Source organism: Nannospalax galili, unplaced genomic scaffold (assembly GCF_000622305.1).
Source record: "Nannospalax galili isolate Female #2095 unplaced genomic scaffold, S.galili_v1.0 scaffold1398, whole genome shotgun sequence".
Classification (NCBI taxonomy): Eukaryota; Metazoa; Chordata; class Mammalia; order Rodentia; family Spalacidae; genus Nannospalax; species Nannospalax galili.
This window is the reverse complement of record NW_008342016.1, coordinates 170,030-186,829: the sequence shown is the minus strand read 5'-3', so window position 1 is coordinate 186,829 and position 16,800 is coordinate 170,030. Positions and strand designations below refer to the sequence as shown.

At 35.5% G+C, this 16,800-nt stretch overlaps 1 protein-coding gene across 4 annotated transcripts in view; it reads left to right on the top strand.

Moving 5' to 3' along the window:
* Positions 1–16,800, top strand: part of Ubr3 (ubiquitin protein ligase E3 component n-recognin 3) — a 219,890-nt gene that overhangs the window by 151,900 nt on the left and 51,190 nt on the right. For all 4 annotated transcript variants that reach the window (XM_029565777.1, XM_029565774.1, XM_029565775.1 and 1 more), the window contains exons 30-31: positions 7,452–7,537; positions 7,811–7,916. In XM_029565777.1, coding sequence (XP_029421637.1) covers positions 7,452–7,537; positions 7,811–7,916 — 192 coding nt within the window. The remainder of the gene's footprint in view (positions 1–7,451; positions 7,538–7,810; positions 7,917–16,800) is intronic.

The window sequence follows — 16,800 nt, the reverse complement described above, 5'->3', positions numbered from 1 at the left end:
ATGGGTTGAAATTATGGGTAGTTTTATAACTTCCAAGAGGTTATTTTCTGGTTTGAAAATTATTTTGAGGTATAATTGGCTGCTATTGGACTTTGTAAAACATAGGGGAAAGTATGTTATTAATTCTTTTGGACAGATTTGTATCTCAAAGCATGTAATATATGTATATATTACATATTATACATAGATACTATGTATGATGAAGTTCTGTCAAGAATTACTAATACCGAGAACTAAAACATAATGTTAAATTCTTTCAGTTTATAGAAAAATAAGAGAGCAAGAGTAGAAGTTATCTTCTTTGTTTGCTTTAACCTAGTGAAAGAACAAGTAATATTTTAGGAAATGACAGGTAGTTTAGCTAACCAGATAAAGAAGGGAAAGCAAGAGGTCAGACATGTAAGCCTCCACATGTTTTGCGTAGGAGGCTGAAGAGAGCAGTTAGAAGTCATTTCTCATGTTTCTGATTAGGAAGGGCTAGTATAATTGACTGAGTACTTGTTCAGCATCTAAAAAGCAAAAGTAGATAGGAATTTTAGAGAACTTATAAAAATAGAGAGCTATAAAAAAATGGACAAGGAAGAAGCAGACACAGTTAGGGACTTGTAAACACATTTTGCCAAAGTGATACAGTAGATGCCTGGATATCTTTGGAAGCACACTTCTTACTTTCTTCAAGTAGTATTGTAAGTAGTAAGATTTAGAGCGATGATGTGACTTGAAGCTTACAACAAATTACTGCCAGAGTAGGACTAGATCATTTGATCATTTGAGTCAAGGTTTAGTGATTTTTCAGTTACTCATTTTTTTCCTCTCTCTTGTGTTCCGCTTTCATGGTTGTATTATGCTTGCTCTTCTCTTTGCCCCACTCCCATAGAAGAGTGTAACAGAAGAGTAGCTGAAAGAGTATATGTAACCCATATTTTCAGGAAAATGGAACCAGCTGTAGAAAAATTGCAACAAACAAGTTAGAGCTTAAGTTAAGGAACATTAGTCTTTGGTCTGAAAATGAAAATATTGAACCCAGTTTGATATAAAAGGATCTAATGATTAGACAATAATTTTCCAATTATATTTCCAGGTTGTTATTTATCCAGAATGCTTTGAGGGGAGATATAATTGTTTTGCTTCTGGAGAGTTACCAATTATTACATACTTATAATTAAATATACTTTAAAAACTAAATTCAAAATAATTTAACTTGGGGGCTGGAGAGATGGCTCAGCAGTTAAGAGCACTGGCTGTTCTTGCAGAAGACTTAGGTTTGAATCCCAGCACCCAGATGGAGGCTAACAACTGTCCATAACTCCGGTTCCAGGGGATCTGACACCCTCTTCTCTCCTCTGCTGGTACTGCACAACACGAGCCCACTTAGGCACATTCAGGCAGTACGCTCATACACATAAAAATTTTTAAAAATAATTTAACTTCACTAAGGCTCCAATACTATACAACTTCTGCACATTATGCAATCATTAATTATAAAAGATTGGATCAAATGTAGATTAACTTATTACATACACACACACACACACACACACACACACACACACCTTGGGGGCTGGAGAGATGGCTCAGCAGTTAAGAGCACTGGCTGTTCTTGCAGAAGACTTAGGTTTGAATCCCAGCACCCAGATGGAGGCTAACAACTGTCCATAACTCCGGTTCCAGGGGATCTGACACCCTCTTCTCTCCTCTGCTGGTACTGCACAACACGAGCCCACTTAGGCACATTCAGGCAGTACGCTCATACACATAAAAATTTTTAAAAATAATTTAACTTCACTAAGGCTCCAATACTATACAACTTCTGCACATTATGCAATCATTAATTATAAAAGATTGGATCAAATGTAGATTAACTTATTACATACACACACACACACACACACACACACACACACACTTATGTCACACATATATTTATCCCTTCCATTTCACCAGAATGGGCTTTCTTGGATGATCCTGATTGAATGGACATGATGAATACATGGAATTTTCCTGTAGTATGATAAACAATTTGATTTAGGTATAATTTGGCTGAAATTTTAGATCCTTGTTTCTTGCTTTGAAATATAAATAATATGAAAAAAAGGTTTGTGATGTCAAGGAGAGACTCTTTGGACTAGCACATTGTGGTGTTCTGTTTATAGAGAAACAGAGACAGATGTCAAATGCTTCACTAATGATTTAGGTAGAAAAACAAGAAAAACGTACTACCATTCCCATCCTTCTCTGAACCCTAATGACAAACTGAAACCATAAGATAGTGATTGTTTGATTAGAATCACACAGAACTTTGCAGAGTTCATAAAGTGGTTGCAGTGCCCTGACTAACTTTATTTAATAATTGCAGAGAAACAAAACAAAACAAAGAAACCAAAGTGATTTAAAAATTAAAACATGAATTGAAGGGGAAAGGTATGCTGTAGTTTATTGAGTAGGACCACAATGTCAGGATGCAATACTAGGTCTTTGTCTTAGTCTAACATGCAGTTCATTTTGTACATACTTAGAATTGCAGAAATATTTTTCCTAAAAGGTGGGCACTAAAATACATAGCAGGATTTAAATAAAATATTAAGCAGTGTACTTAGTTTTAATTATTTAATTTTTGAATTAATTGTGAAGGTTTTTAGATCTTGCAAATATTTTTATACTTGACATTGGTAATTTGAATAGGACACAATGCTAGCTTGTGAGTTGAATTTCTCCTGACTGTGTAAGTAATTTTTTCTGTTCTTCTGCTTAAAATTTTCAGTATTTAGGAAGAGACTATCCTCAGTGACTGCTAGAGAGCTCATTATTTTGAAGGACAGAGCATAAGTTTTTGTTTTAAATTTAATTTTCTTGGGGAAGCTTTGGAAGATTTTCTGAAGCCAACAGAGGAGAACTTGTTAGAATAAAATTAACCATGTTACTTTATTCAAGTTTTAACCCATTTCTAAAACTTTCATTCTGCTGAAAATGTTATACTACAAATGGATTATGGAAAGATTATGCTGGGGAAGAAGGCTTTCCTTCAGTACAAGTTCATTATTTCATCACTGACAAAATGAATGACATGACTTTCAGGAACTGATTTTTTTCCCAAGGGTTTTGGATCTAAATTATGAATAATTTAGAGGTACTAGTATATAGTTCTAGGTGTGTGTATTGTGAGAAAAATGGAAATGGTAGAAAGATGGAACAGGAGTTTCAGAGATATAGATGAACAGGTATATCTCAATCAGGAATGGGTTGGTATTCAGGAGAATGAATATATTGATATTCATATACTGTACTATAAATCTAGGCTTTTAAAATGAATTATGTTGAAGATGAAAGGAATACTTCCTAAGATGCAAAATTATGAGACTTTTTTTTTTTTTTTGAAGTAGAGTCTTTCTGTACTGCACATGCTGGCTTCAAACTTGTGAACTTAAGCAGTCCTTCCATATCAACTTCTCGAGTCACTGGTACCTCAGGCATGAGCCACCATGCCCAGCTCCAAATTATGAATCCTTTTTTTCTCTTTTTTTCAATCTTTTATTTATTATTTTTATTTTATGTGCATGAGTGTATTGCCTGCATGTATGTACACTCATGTTGTGCAATGCCCTGGAGGTCAGAAGAGGGCATTGGATCCCCTGGAACTGAAGTTAGGGATGGTTGTTAGCTGCTATGTGAGTGCTGGGAACTGAACCCATGTCCTCTGCAAGAATAGCTAGTGCTCATAACAACCGAGCCATCTCTCCAGCCCTCCCTCCTTTTAATAAATCCCCTTTTAAAGTAAAACTTTTTTCTAACCCCCCCCACCTCCTCTGTCTCTCCTCTCTCCCCTCTTCTTTTTGAGACAGTGTCTCCCTGTATCTCCAGCTGGCTTGGAACTCACTCTGTAGACCAGGCTGGCTTTGAACTCATGGAGATCTCCCTGCCTCTACCTCCCAGAGTGCTGGGATTAAAAGTGCGCACCACCAGGCCCAGCTCCATTTTTTCTCATTTGTTGCTGTTGTGCTTAAAGAATATAAGGATCAGCAAAAGAAGATAAAGTACAGGGACTAAAGAAAATCTTATAATGGGCTACAAATCAAAATAGAGAAGCTATTAGTTTCATGAATTTGTGTGTGTGCACATGTGTGTGCATAGGCCTGAAGTTGATGTCAGGTGTTTTCCTCTATCATTCTTCACCTTGTATATTGAGGCAGTATGTCACTAAACCTGGAGCTTACTGGTTTGGCTACTCTGGCTAGCCAGCTTTCTCCCTGAGTGCTGGGATTAGCACTTTACCCACTGAGTTTTCTGCCCAGCTGTTGTCGTTTGCTTTGCTGTTGCTGTGATAAAACTTTCTGACTAAAAGCAACTTGGGGAAGAAAAGGATTTATTTTAGCTTATAGGTTGCAGTCTATCATTAAGGGAAGCCAGGGGAAGAACTCAAGGCAGGAGGAACCTGGAGGAAGGAAATGAAGTAGAAACCATGGCAAAAGACTGCTTACTATCTCAAGTTCTTGGTCAACTACCTTTTTTATACTGCCTAAGCTCATCTGCCTAGGGATGGTACTGTCCACAGTGGACTGAGTCCTCCTATATCAGTTAGCAATCAAGAAATTTACATGCCACAGGCCAATTTGAGGTGGAAATTCCTCTATTGAGGTTCCCTCTTAACAGGTATGTCAAGTTAACTACTAAGATAAGCCACACCAGCCTCACCATGAAATTTTTTTTTAGCATGTTGCCTAGGTATCATTGGGGGTTTAGACACTGTTACATGGTCCCTGCTTTCTAAGAATTTGCAATTTAATTGGAGACCCCAAACTAATAAACATTCTATATAAATCAGAATATAATGTGCTTTATAAAATGTCATGTAGGTAAAATGCTGTAGAACTTCAAAATGAAAGATAAAAAAATTGAAGCATAAAACATGTAGATGTTTATTTCTTGTCTCAAGAGGGCTTCCTGGAAGAGCTGTGTCTTCTATATAATGTATGGATGGCTACATATAGATGAAAATATCTTTTCCATCCCCCAACCCCCCTATTCCCCACCCCCACAGGAAAATGTGTTGCTCAAACCAGCAAAATGGTGGATTCCGGCCTCAAAGATCTATATCTTTTTCTAGAGCCTTTGCCATCTCTGCTGTACCAGTATAGGATTGATGGTCTATGCGGCTGGGGGTGGAGTGGGGAGGGGATATATGTGTGCACATTTGTTTTTCAAATTATTGCTCTAAAATAATGGTAAAAATGGGGTATAAAGGGAATACAGAATGGTCATGGAAAAAGGAGCTGGTGGTATGCAGTTAGAAGTTTTGGCTTTTTTTTTTTTTTTTTTGATGTATGTAGTATCTAAGTGGCCATTGTGATAGGTTTTCAGCAGTCTTGTCATTCTTTCAAATGTAGACGTTTTTTCTCTCTGCCAAATTAATTTGGATATATTTGTTTTAGAAAATGAAATATACTTTTCTCCAAGGATAAAAAGCACAGAAAATTCATTCCCAGGATGTATTTAATTTTGCATCATCCATTCAGGAAGGAGAGTATTGTAATTTTCAACAGTGAGGAGTGATAGACATGGGACAAATGATCTATCTGTGTATACCTTACTCTAGTAAGTCTTAAAGGGCCAGTTTTGATGTAAATAAAGCAAGGAAATATTGATGGTTAAGGTCTCTGACTTTGATTTGTTTTTAAAAAATTTGAGATTATTATTAGCCATTCACTCTGTGTAGGTAGATTTTTTTAATGGACTAGAAATATTACATAGGAGATTTTCCAACCATAATTTGAAACAGTAAGTCAGATTTAATAGTTTTATTTTTAATATCCTGTAAAATTAAATTTCTAGTAACATATTTGTCATCTTTTAAATCATGTCTTGGTGATTGGATAAACAGAATTGTTCTTAGAATTTTAGTGACTATTTTACAAATATAGTGAAAAAGAGTTGACATTCTGGTTCTGACATTCATTTGTAAGATTTGTTCATGTTTTGGGTTAGTGCTTTAAAAAGTACTATCTAGGAAATCATAGTTTTTATAAGAGAATATAGCCATTAATTTTTTTCTACAGATTAGGCAACAGAAGATATGTGAAAACAAAATGTATTGATCTCATTTATATTCCCTTGATGAAGGAACACATGGTGGTCTCCGCGCTCGCTTTCTGTCCACTAATATGAAATCCTTGTCCCTGCTTCCTTGCTGGTAGGTTTTTAGAAGTTCAGTGAGCATTGCAAAGCACCTGAAGGGTGGAAAATTCCCTTGTCACACTGATGCCCTTATCAGCAGCAGCCAGATGGAGTTCTGAGCAGGAACATTATCAGCGTTAAATTGCTTCCCCCACCCTAAGAAGAGGATGAAAGCATTCCTTTAGAAATGGGTGGCAAATGTACAGATTCAGGAATATTAATATTTCTAAGTTTGTATTTACAAGCAAATGTATGAAACTCTCATTTCAAACACTGTTCAACCAAAACTAGTTCAAATGTTCTGTTTTAAAATAAAATCAGACATAGTCTTCCTTGAATTAGCTTGCAAAGAATAAGCTTGAAACTTCGCCTTTCTTTTTTAAAGGGAGGTGGTATGGGAAAACTGGATATCTCAGTATTACCATATCTTGGTTATAAACTAGTTAATTCAGTGTTGTTTGTGAAAAATAAAGATCTGTTTAAGTTGATAAATACTATTGAACTACAACACAGTTTTAAGTTATGTCAGAATTTAATTTTTTTATTTTGGTAAAATTCCTTTACTGTGACTCTTTTTGAGTAAATATTTAGGTGCTGCATAAGTTTGCCTTTTGAAGCATCGTTTTAATAATTATTGGTGTTTTGTAAACTGCTAGATGCCTTGTAAATTCAGAAGTTTATGAGCAACACTTTTGTTTTGCAATATCAATAGTTACATACTGTGTTTTAATAAAATTGTACTTGTAGAAGTCCATAAAAGAGACTGCTGTTAGTTATGTGTTGATCATAGTGACTTCAGTTTTGGTGCTTTCATTTTTTAATATTGACTTCCAGATAACCATCTAAGCTCCAATGAATGTCAATTATTTCTGTGATAGAAAAATTGGTATGTCTTGTGTTTTTTATGGCAGTAATTATCTATCCAGTGGCTGATAGTTGGGAGTACACATTTTTTTTCATCAAATTTATATACAGGTTTATGAACTATGTTGAGGGTTTTGTTCTTGTTAAAGCCCAGGTTTTAGTATTTGCCAAGATTGAGACTTTGTAATAATTGCATATTTATGTGTATAATTTTTTTGAAGGTATAACTTTGAAAATACACAATGAATAAATTGTTCCTTTTTATTTCTAAATATCAGAAAACCATGATTATTACATAAACTATGCTTTTGCAAATAATAAAGTTGAAGAATTTTATTGTTTGGGTTGATTGAAGCATGTCAATAAAGCAAAATCTCCCTAGCCTAATGACTGAGCTGTGTTTAACGCTTTGCTTACAGAACAAATTTAGAACTTGAATTGATTCATCGAGGAGGTAGTCTATGCTCAGGTGGTGCAAGCGCAGCTGGCAGAAGATCTTGTTTGAGTAAGTATTGAATAGGGTGAAATTTCAGAAAATTTCTGCTTTTTTCACTTTTGAAATCTTATAGAGGCAAAGTGATTCTACTAGAAGTCATTTGGAGACATATTTTTAGAGCCCTATAAAAGAGAATTAATTTCATCTTAAACTTGATGAATTATAATGAATTATCCAGAAAGGGAGTTGGGTTTCCTTAAGTAACTAGAACATTTGAAAACATTTTGTTGTTGAAGAATTATGTGAACTTTCTAATTACTTTTTTTCCCCCAATTTATTCAGATCAGCTGTTCCATGTATTAGCCTTGCACATGAGGCTTTATACGATTGACTCTGAGTATAATCCCTGGAAAAAACTCACTGAGGTAGTAGAAGAGATAAATTCACAGTAAGTATTATTGAAAGATTAAAATCAGTTAAAATCCTTTTTGAAATAAATAGTTGTTAAATTTAAAAATGAGATTGAAATTTCCATGAGTACATTTTCCTTATGAAACATGAAATATCTAAGAATGAATTACCATTATACTCTGTAAAAATTACACAAAAATAGCTATCACATGAAAAAATCTTTTTAAAGAACCCTATTGGTTTTTATGCAGATGAAGTATTCAAATTGAGGTACATAAGGGCTGACTATCCTTTTATTTTCAGAATTGATCAATGGGTTCATCTAGCCTTTGTTCCTTCCTTATGAAGTTTCACATTAGTCTTTCATCTGATGGGTTAACAACTCCTGATTATGCTTGTTAAATCCATTATTTCATTAGGTGTCGCAAAATAGTAACCCATACACACATAGCATACATTCACACAAATGCGCGCGCACACACACACACACACACACACACACACACACAAACAAAATGAAAGTAAATCTTAAGATAGATATATAGGCAGACAGACAAATAGCCAGGCAGATTGAAATGGCCCACAAACAATAACCCAGTAACTATGTTAGTCCCCTCCAAGGATGCAGACCATGGTTTCTAAATATTATCAAAAGGAATTACATGCTGAAGAAATGGCTGATTCTGGGTATAGAGTGAAAAATGTTCAAAATGAGCAGTACCAGAAAGCAAGAATATTGTGAAAGACTAGTTAATCATATCAAGTCAATCTGGAAGGAGTCTCACTAACCTAAAAGGGAACAATTTATATTGAAAAGAATGACCAAAATTGAACACATCAAGTATATAAAAATAACTATGAGATCATAAAGTAAACAAATAAGTGCAATTTACTGGTTGTCATTGAGAGTTGCTAAAGCATCAACTCATTACTCATTACCTTCAAAATGTGTAGACTGGGAAAGATTCAAACATTCATCATGCCAAACTATATTTCAGAGTCAACAGTTTATATAGCTCTTTATAAAAAGAATACAGCTAATATGTCAGATGAATAGATTTTTTGTTACTTTTTTTTTTTTTTTTGGTCTTTTTGAGACAGGGTCTCCCTGTAGCCCCAGCTGGCCTGGAACTCACTACATAGACCAGACTGGGCCTCAAACTCACAGAGATCCGCCTGTCTCTGTGTCCCGAGTGCTGGGATTAAAGGCGTGTACCACCATGCCTGGCTATCCATCTTTTTCTTTCTTTCTTTTTTTTTTTTTAAATTAATTTATGTGTATGAGTGTAAGTGCACCATGTGTGTGGAATGCCTAAGGAGGCCAGAAGAGGGTGTTGGATCACCTGGAATTGGAGTTACAGAGGATTGTGAACTAGGAATATATAGTTAAAAAACTGTTTTTAAGTAACTTGAAATAACTTTCTTGAGTCATTATTTCATCAGTTTATCTTTTTCTGTGACTATTTAGAGACTGGAGATTGACTTTTGGTGATTTTTATTATATAAAACATTTTTGGGGCTGGAGAGATGACTCAGCGGTTAAGAGCACTGACTATTCTTGCAGAGGACCTGGGTTCAATTCCGGGTACCCACATGGTGGCTAAAAACTGTAATTCCAGTTCCAGGGGAATCCGATGCCTACTTCTGACCTCCTTGGACTTTACATGACATGTGTGTACTTACATACATGCAGACAGTACACTCTTACACATAAAATAAAAACACCAATAAAAATAAAATATTAAAAAAATTTTCTAAAGTAAAAAATTCAGATACACCTGTCTTCTACCTATATTCATTTGGATTCCTTATTGCGAAGTTTCTAATTTGCTGACCATTTCTAAAAATTGGATTGTTGGACTCTTCTGCTTTGTTTTTTGACATGCATGTATATTATGGATACTAGCCTTTTGTGTTTTAAGTTAAAAATTTATTTCAACAGATTCTCAAATGACTTTTTACTTGGTTTATTTTTTGTTGAAGTTTTTAGAATACTAATTTATTAATTTTCCTTTCTTAATTTTGGATTTTGGGTCATAAACTGGTGTTCTCCTACTCTAATGATAAAGTATGTATCCATGCTTCCCTCTAGTACGTCCATGGTTTTAATTTTTACATTAAGGTTTTTAATCTGTTTGGATTTTATCATAGTATATGGTGTAGGTATTAGACTACATTTTATTTTTCCATATAGCTATCAAATATCCTATTACTTTGTCTTTCCATAGTAGTAAATTTAAACAGACTTAAAATTTTAGAAGAAAGAAAAGAACGATGAAGGTGCTTTTTGTTTACTGACATGGAAAGATCACTCCCAAGATCTACTATGGTGTTCAAAGAGAACAAACCCAGGAGAAGAAAAGATGGAGATTGCATTTTGTAATAAAGCTGGAGGAGGGGGGGGTGAGAAATTAATTAGTAGTTGCTTCTTGAGAAAACTTACACGGAACCAGACCCCCACAAGTCTAGATACTAGATTTATAACAAAAATGATGCTATGGAGCAGTGGGGGAGGCATGGTCTTTCTGAAACTGTCCTGAGTTAATTGGATGGACACATGAGAAATAATATTGACTGCTACCTCATACAGATTCTATTCAGAGTTTGCAAATTGTAAAGTATGTTGTAAAAGAATTAAAAATGTCAAGATCATGCTTGGGTTTAATTTTAGTGTCTAGTTTTCTTTGAAATTGCTTCTGAGTGTTTCTTTGTATTTCAGGACATTGATACATTTTTTTATAAAAAGAGTTAAGACCAGTTATTTTTTTTAATTAAAAAAATTTATGTGTATTTTGCCTGCATGTATGTGAGTGCACCCATGTCATGCAGTGCCGCAGAGGTCAGAAGAGGCATCGGATTCCCTAGACCTGGAATTAAGGACGGTTTGTAGCCATCTGTCATGTGGGTGCTAGGAATTGAACCCGGGTCCTCTGCAAGAGCAGTCAGTGCTCTTATCCACTGAGTCATCTCTCCATCCCCAAGACTAGTTATTTTATAAATTGTCCTTTAATTTGTTTTTGTCCAATATTCCCCAGTGCAGAAATACTGCACTAATGTGTTATCTTTAGTGCATAATATCAAGACACATACTATTGATTTGTCTTATAACTTATAATAACTGATTATTTGGCTATAGAAATAATTGCCAGGCCTCTCACATTCAAAGTTGTCATTTTATTCTTCAAAACTAGTAAGTATCTCATGGGGGAGACACTTTGAGGCTATCTAAATATCTAGCTATACATCAAAACAAAGCAAAACTTTGTGCATGTGTGTATTTTGTGTTTATAGCCAAAATTAGCAACTGTTTTGCATGTTATAATAAGGAAAATCAGGTTTCTTGATATAAGGTGATGACTTTCTTTTCTAGCTAGACTTGAGAAAGAAGCACAATGGTGGTATACAAAGAAAGTATCAGAACGTCTAGATTTCTGAGTTCAGTAAACAAAAATTTTCTACATTTACTGTCATTGAACTAAAAGCTTAAATTTTATGCTTAAATTACATAAGTATGTACTATATTTTCCATAATTCCTAATTCTTGGTTGTAGATTCTATAAGCACCTGAGTCAAGCCCCAGGATTTAACAATATACCTTCAGATAGTAGTAAATGCTATTATTTAATCATCACTAGCAACTATGTATAGACACTGTTATTCTGATTCTTACATATGACAAGTTTGACTTAGAAAAGTTAATGATATGTATTTTAGGGGCATACAACTATTAAGGGATAGAGGTAATACTTAAATCCAAGTCTTTCTGATTCTTGCTGGTCTTGGTGATGTGCACCTTTAATTCCAGTACTTGGGAGAGTATGTCTGTTAGTTTGAAGCCAGCCTGGTCTAAAATAGCAAGTTCCAGGCAGGCTAGGACCACATAATGAGACCCTGTCTCAAAAAACAAAGAAGGAAGGGAGGGAGGGAGGGAAAATCTATTCTAGAGCCTAAGCTTTAACTATTACTCTCATTCCCTTCCTAGTACTAGAGCCTCTAAAGATTTTCTGGAAAATCTGATAGCTCCACATCTTTGCTCTCATTTTTATGTTCACTGGTTCATTAAATTGTAATACTAAAGTTTGCTTTAGAGTATATCATCTATATTTTGTACTCTTTGACTTTTTAATTAAAATGCATTTCTTTTCCCACCTTAACACCTTCCCAACATAAACTTGTGTGTCTAAGTAATCTGATTCTAGATTTTTAAAATTAGTGTTTTAGCTAATCCTAATAAAAACTATTTACTTTTAATTTCATTTTGTTTATAATTCATTTTTTAATTTGGAAAATTATTCTTATTAACAGTATTCTACCTATTTTTTGTCATCATCGGAGATAGTGATATTATTTATTCTTGTGTGTATGCATGATCATGTATGTGTGGGAAGCATGTCTGTGTGCAGATGTATGCTCATGCAATTGGAGGGCAGAGAAAAACCTTAGGTCCTCAGGTGCCTTCCACCATGGCTTTTTTTTTTTTTTAAGACAAGGTCTTTCACTGACTTGGAGCTTGCCAAATAGCACTAGGCTGGCTTTTCTGTGTTGGGATTACAAGTACATAACCACTGCACCTGAATTTTATACATGGGTTCTGGGAATCAAACTCAGTTCCTCATGCTTGCATAGTAAGCACTTTACCAACTGAACTATCTCCCCACCCAATATCTACTTTTTATAGGTTTATTTAAAAGACTATCTAAAAGTGTTGAGAAACAGTCACTTTTTTATTTTTTGAGAATTTCATACATGCCTCTGTACAAATAAATACGTACAAATCCACCTCCCTTTCTTTCCAAGTCCTGCCCTGTCTCCACTACCACTTTCCCCTTCTAACTTCATCTGTTCCTTTTACAAAAAAAATCCCCACTGAGTCCATTTGGGTGTAGGACCATCTGCTGGAAGATTGGTAGCCTCTCGGGATCCACATCCGTGAAGAAAACAGACTCTCCCTCCCCCAGAACCCATCGGTTCCCAGTAGCTCCTCAGCTAGGGGGTGGAACTTAATGAGTCCCTCCTTCATCCATGATGGGGTTTGGGCTGGCTTGATCCTTTACAGGTCTTGATCATGCAGTTACAGCTGCTACAAGTTCATGTGTGCAACAGAACTGTCACACCTGGCAAATATTGTTTTGCTGCAGATGTCCACTCCCTCTGGCTCATATTTCTTCCTTGATGATCCCTGAACTTTGGTGGGGAGAGGGCATAATATATCTGCCTTGTTTAGAGCTGAGCACTCCAGTCTCATATTCTCCGCACATTGGGCAGTTGTGGGTCTCTGTATTAACCACCATCTACTATAAAAAGAAGCTTCTCTGATGAGGGTTGAAACATGCACTATTTTAAGGGTATAGAGATAAGAACTTAGGGGACACTTTATTACTGTGTCCTTCATTTAGTAGAATAATAGTATTAGGTTCTCCCCTGGGGCCTATGACCCAACTAACCACTCATTTTTTGATCCAATTAATGGTACCAAGAATGAGTTCCATCTTCTGGAGTGGGCTTTAAATCTAATCAGAAAGTAGTTGGTTGCTTTCAAAATATTCATGCCTCTGTTGCACCAGTGGACATAGGCTGTGAATTTGGTTCATTTTTTTCTGATTATGAAGATTTTATATATATAGTGCAGTGTCTACAAGATACAAAAAAAAACATTATGAAAATAAGATCATAAAACAGCAACAGATTGTAACTTTGTGTGTGTATGTGTGTGAGTGTGTGAGAGATTCTGTGGCTCAAACCCAAAGCCTCACACTTGTTAGACAAGTGCTCTGTCACCTAGTTATACCCCCAACCCTTGCTGTTAGCATTTTATGCAATGTTTTCCCCAATCTTTTTTCTCTCTCTATATATTTTTCCAATTGCTTTCATATATATATATACACACACATGTATATGAATATATATACATATATATATATATGAAATTTAAGATATCCTTTGATTCAAATTTCAAGTCTACTTTAAAAATAAAATGTCATTGGGGATGGAGAGATGGGTCAGTGGTTAAGAGCACCCACATGGTAGCTAAGAACCATCTGTAACTGCAGTTCCAGTGAATCCAATGCCCTCTTCTGACCTCCATGGGCATTGCACAACATGGTTGCACTTACACACATGCAGGCAATACAGTCATACACATAAAAATAAAAACAATAAATAAAATATTGAAGAAAGAAAAATATCAAGGTGTCACAATTAAATTTCCACATTATTAAACATTCTTTAAATGATACCCCTAAATGATGTGTATTTCATGTTGATAATCATTTAAATTGTTTCTGTATCATAATATCATATGATATGCTAAGACATGCCAGACTATAACCCCAGAACTATGGGATATTTTGTGTGGCTGAAAACATAAATATATTAAAAATTTGCTCTTTTATTTGATTGATATTTACTAAGTGCCATATGCTATGGTACATAGTGCAACATTACTTTTCAGGGAAACTCTGTATGTTTATAATAGAGTTTATCTATATGTTTACATCCCCAGGCAATGTAAGAGTGCCATCATTTTTTTTTTTTCAATTTTGTGTATTTTGACTGGAATTTATTTTGGCTAATACTTTGGGTTAAAAAATTGAATCTCAAAGTAATAGAAATTTTTTGATTTCTTGTAAAATTATTTTCACATTTTCTATTTATGTTCTTTTTTCTTTCCTTAAAATGATTTATTATTATTATTTTTTAAAATATTTTTATTTAATGTATACGGGTGTATTGCCTGCGTGCAGGTAGGTGCACCTATGTCGTGCAGTGCTCTCGAAGGTCAGAAGAGGGCGTCAGATCCCCTGGAACTGGAGTTACAGATGGCTGTTAGCCACCATGTGGGTGCTAGGAATCAAACCCAGGTCCTCTGCAAGAGCAGTCAGTGCTCTTAACCACTGAGCTATCCCTCCAGCCCCCTTATTACTTTTATGTGTATGTGTGTGCCTGCATGAGTTTCTGTACATCATTTGCTTGCAGGAGCCTCTGGAGGTCAGAAAAGGACCTCAGATCCTTTAAAACTGGAGTTACAGGTGGTTGTGAGTCATCATGTGAGTGCTGGGAACTGAATCTGGGTCCTCTGCAAGAGCAGCTAGTGCTCTTAAACCACTGAGCCATTTCTCCAGTCCTTTAATTAAAATTTTTTTTAAATATTTTTTTATTTTTTTATGTGTATGAGTGTATTGCCTGCATGTATGTAAGCGCATGCACCCATGTCTTGCAATGCCCATGGAGGTCAGAAGAACACATAGGAACTCCTGGAGCTGGAGTTACAGATGGTTATTGGCCACCATGTGAGTGCTGAAAACCCAACCCAGGGCCTCTGCAAGAGCAGTCTGTGCTCTTAACCACTGAGGCATCTTTCCATCCTCATCTTCTATCATTTTTTTGAAATAGGTTCTTGCAGTGTGTAGCCAAGGCTGGCTTTGAACTAATGAATCTCCTCCTTCAGTCACTGAGTGCTAGGATTAATAGGCATGTATTACCTTGTCTGGCTGTGCATGTTCTTTTTGAATGGTATTTTCAGGACCTCTGTCCATTTTTCTGTTGCCGTGTTTGTGTGTGTGTGTGTGTGTGTGTGTGTGTGTGTGTGTGTGTGTCTTTTTGAGACAGGATCTCCCTCTAGCCCAGGCTGGCCTGGAATTCACTATGTAGACCAGGCTGGCTTTGAATTCAGAGATCTACCTGCCTCTGCCTCCTGAGTTCTGGGATTAAAGGTGTGCGCCACCATGCCCAGCGGCATCTAATTTTTTTTTAAGTTATCTGGATAATTCCTTATGGTTTAAGATACTGGATTTTATTTTGTTATTGTTGGGCCAGTAGGTGCATGTGTGGATCTGATTACTTTGGGTTTTGTCATAGTTGCTGAAAAATTCTCTTAAAATATTTTTGCCTTTTTACTTTATAATTACTTTCCTCAAAGTTAAAAATTTAAATGCTTTTTGGGTGTGGTGATGCATGCCTTTAATTCCAGCAGTTGGGAGGCAGAGGCAGGTAGATCTTTGTGAGATCAAGGCCAGCCTGATCTACATAGCCAGTTCCAGGACAGCTGGGGCTACAGGGAGGCTCTATCTCAAAAAACAAAAATCAAAAAACAAAAAAACAAAACAAAAAAAAGAATACCCCCAAAAATAGTCAGTCCAGCTTGGTCTTTAATTTTTTCTATTGCTTTCGTATTTTGACTCCTCAGTCTATCTAAGATCTGATATTTACCTTTATCTGTTCCCAGTCTTAAGATTTGCAATATTTGCTTATATTTTCTTTGAAGAGTTTTCTCGTGAGATTATATATAATATGTTATACATATATATATATTATTTGGAATTTATTTTCAAAGATTTTAAAGATTCCAGATAGTTTTCAAGTATATGTAGAGTCAAGGCATTCAAGTATATCTAAAACAAGGTGAGTGTTTATAATACCCAAAATTTTATAATTAAGACATCATTATTGATCATATGCAAAACTATTTCCATGAGGGATTTTAATAATGAAATGATGCCTTCCTTCCATTGCTCCCTCTCTAATTTTGATCTTATAAAGTAAGAGGAGGATATCTAGAGAAATTTGAGAGATATGATAATAGTAGGATTTGTAGCCATGAAGGAGAAGATAGGTACAGAGTATTAAGAGATAGTCTCTCTCAGTATTCATCAGGAAAGCTTCTTTATGCAACAGAGGGCAATGAACACAAAAGGCCACAACTGGCCAAAGTGTAGAGAAAAAAGACTGCAAAAAGTCCCTGGACAGGACTCCTATGTTAAACATCACACACCCAGGACCCAGTGACCATTGCTGAAATGGGGTGGAAAGATTGTAAGAGTCAGGGAGGAGGTGTATGACCATGAAGATCCTGGGACCCTGCACATATGAACTTACAGCAATGGTGACAGCATGTACAAAACCCATGCAAACTCAATCAAACA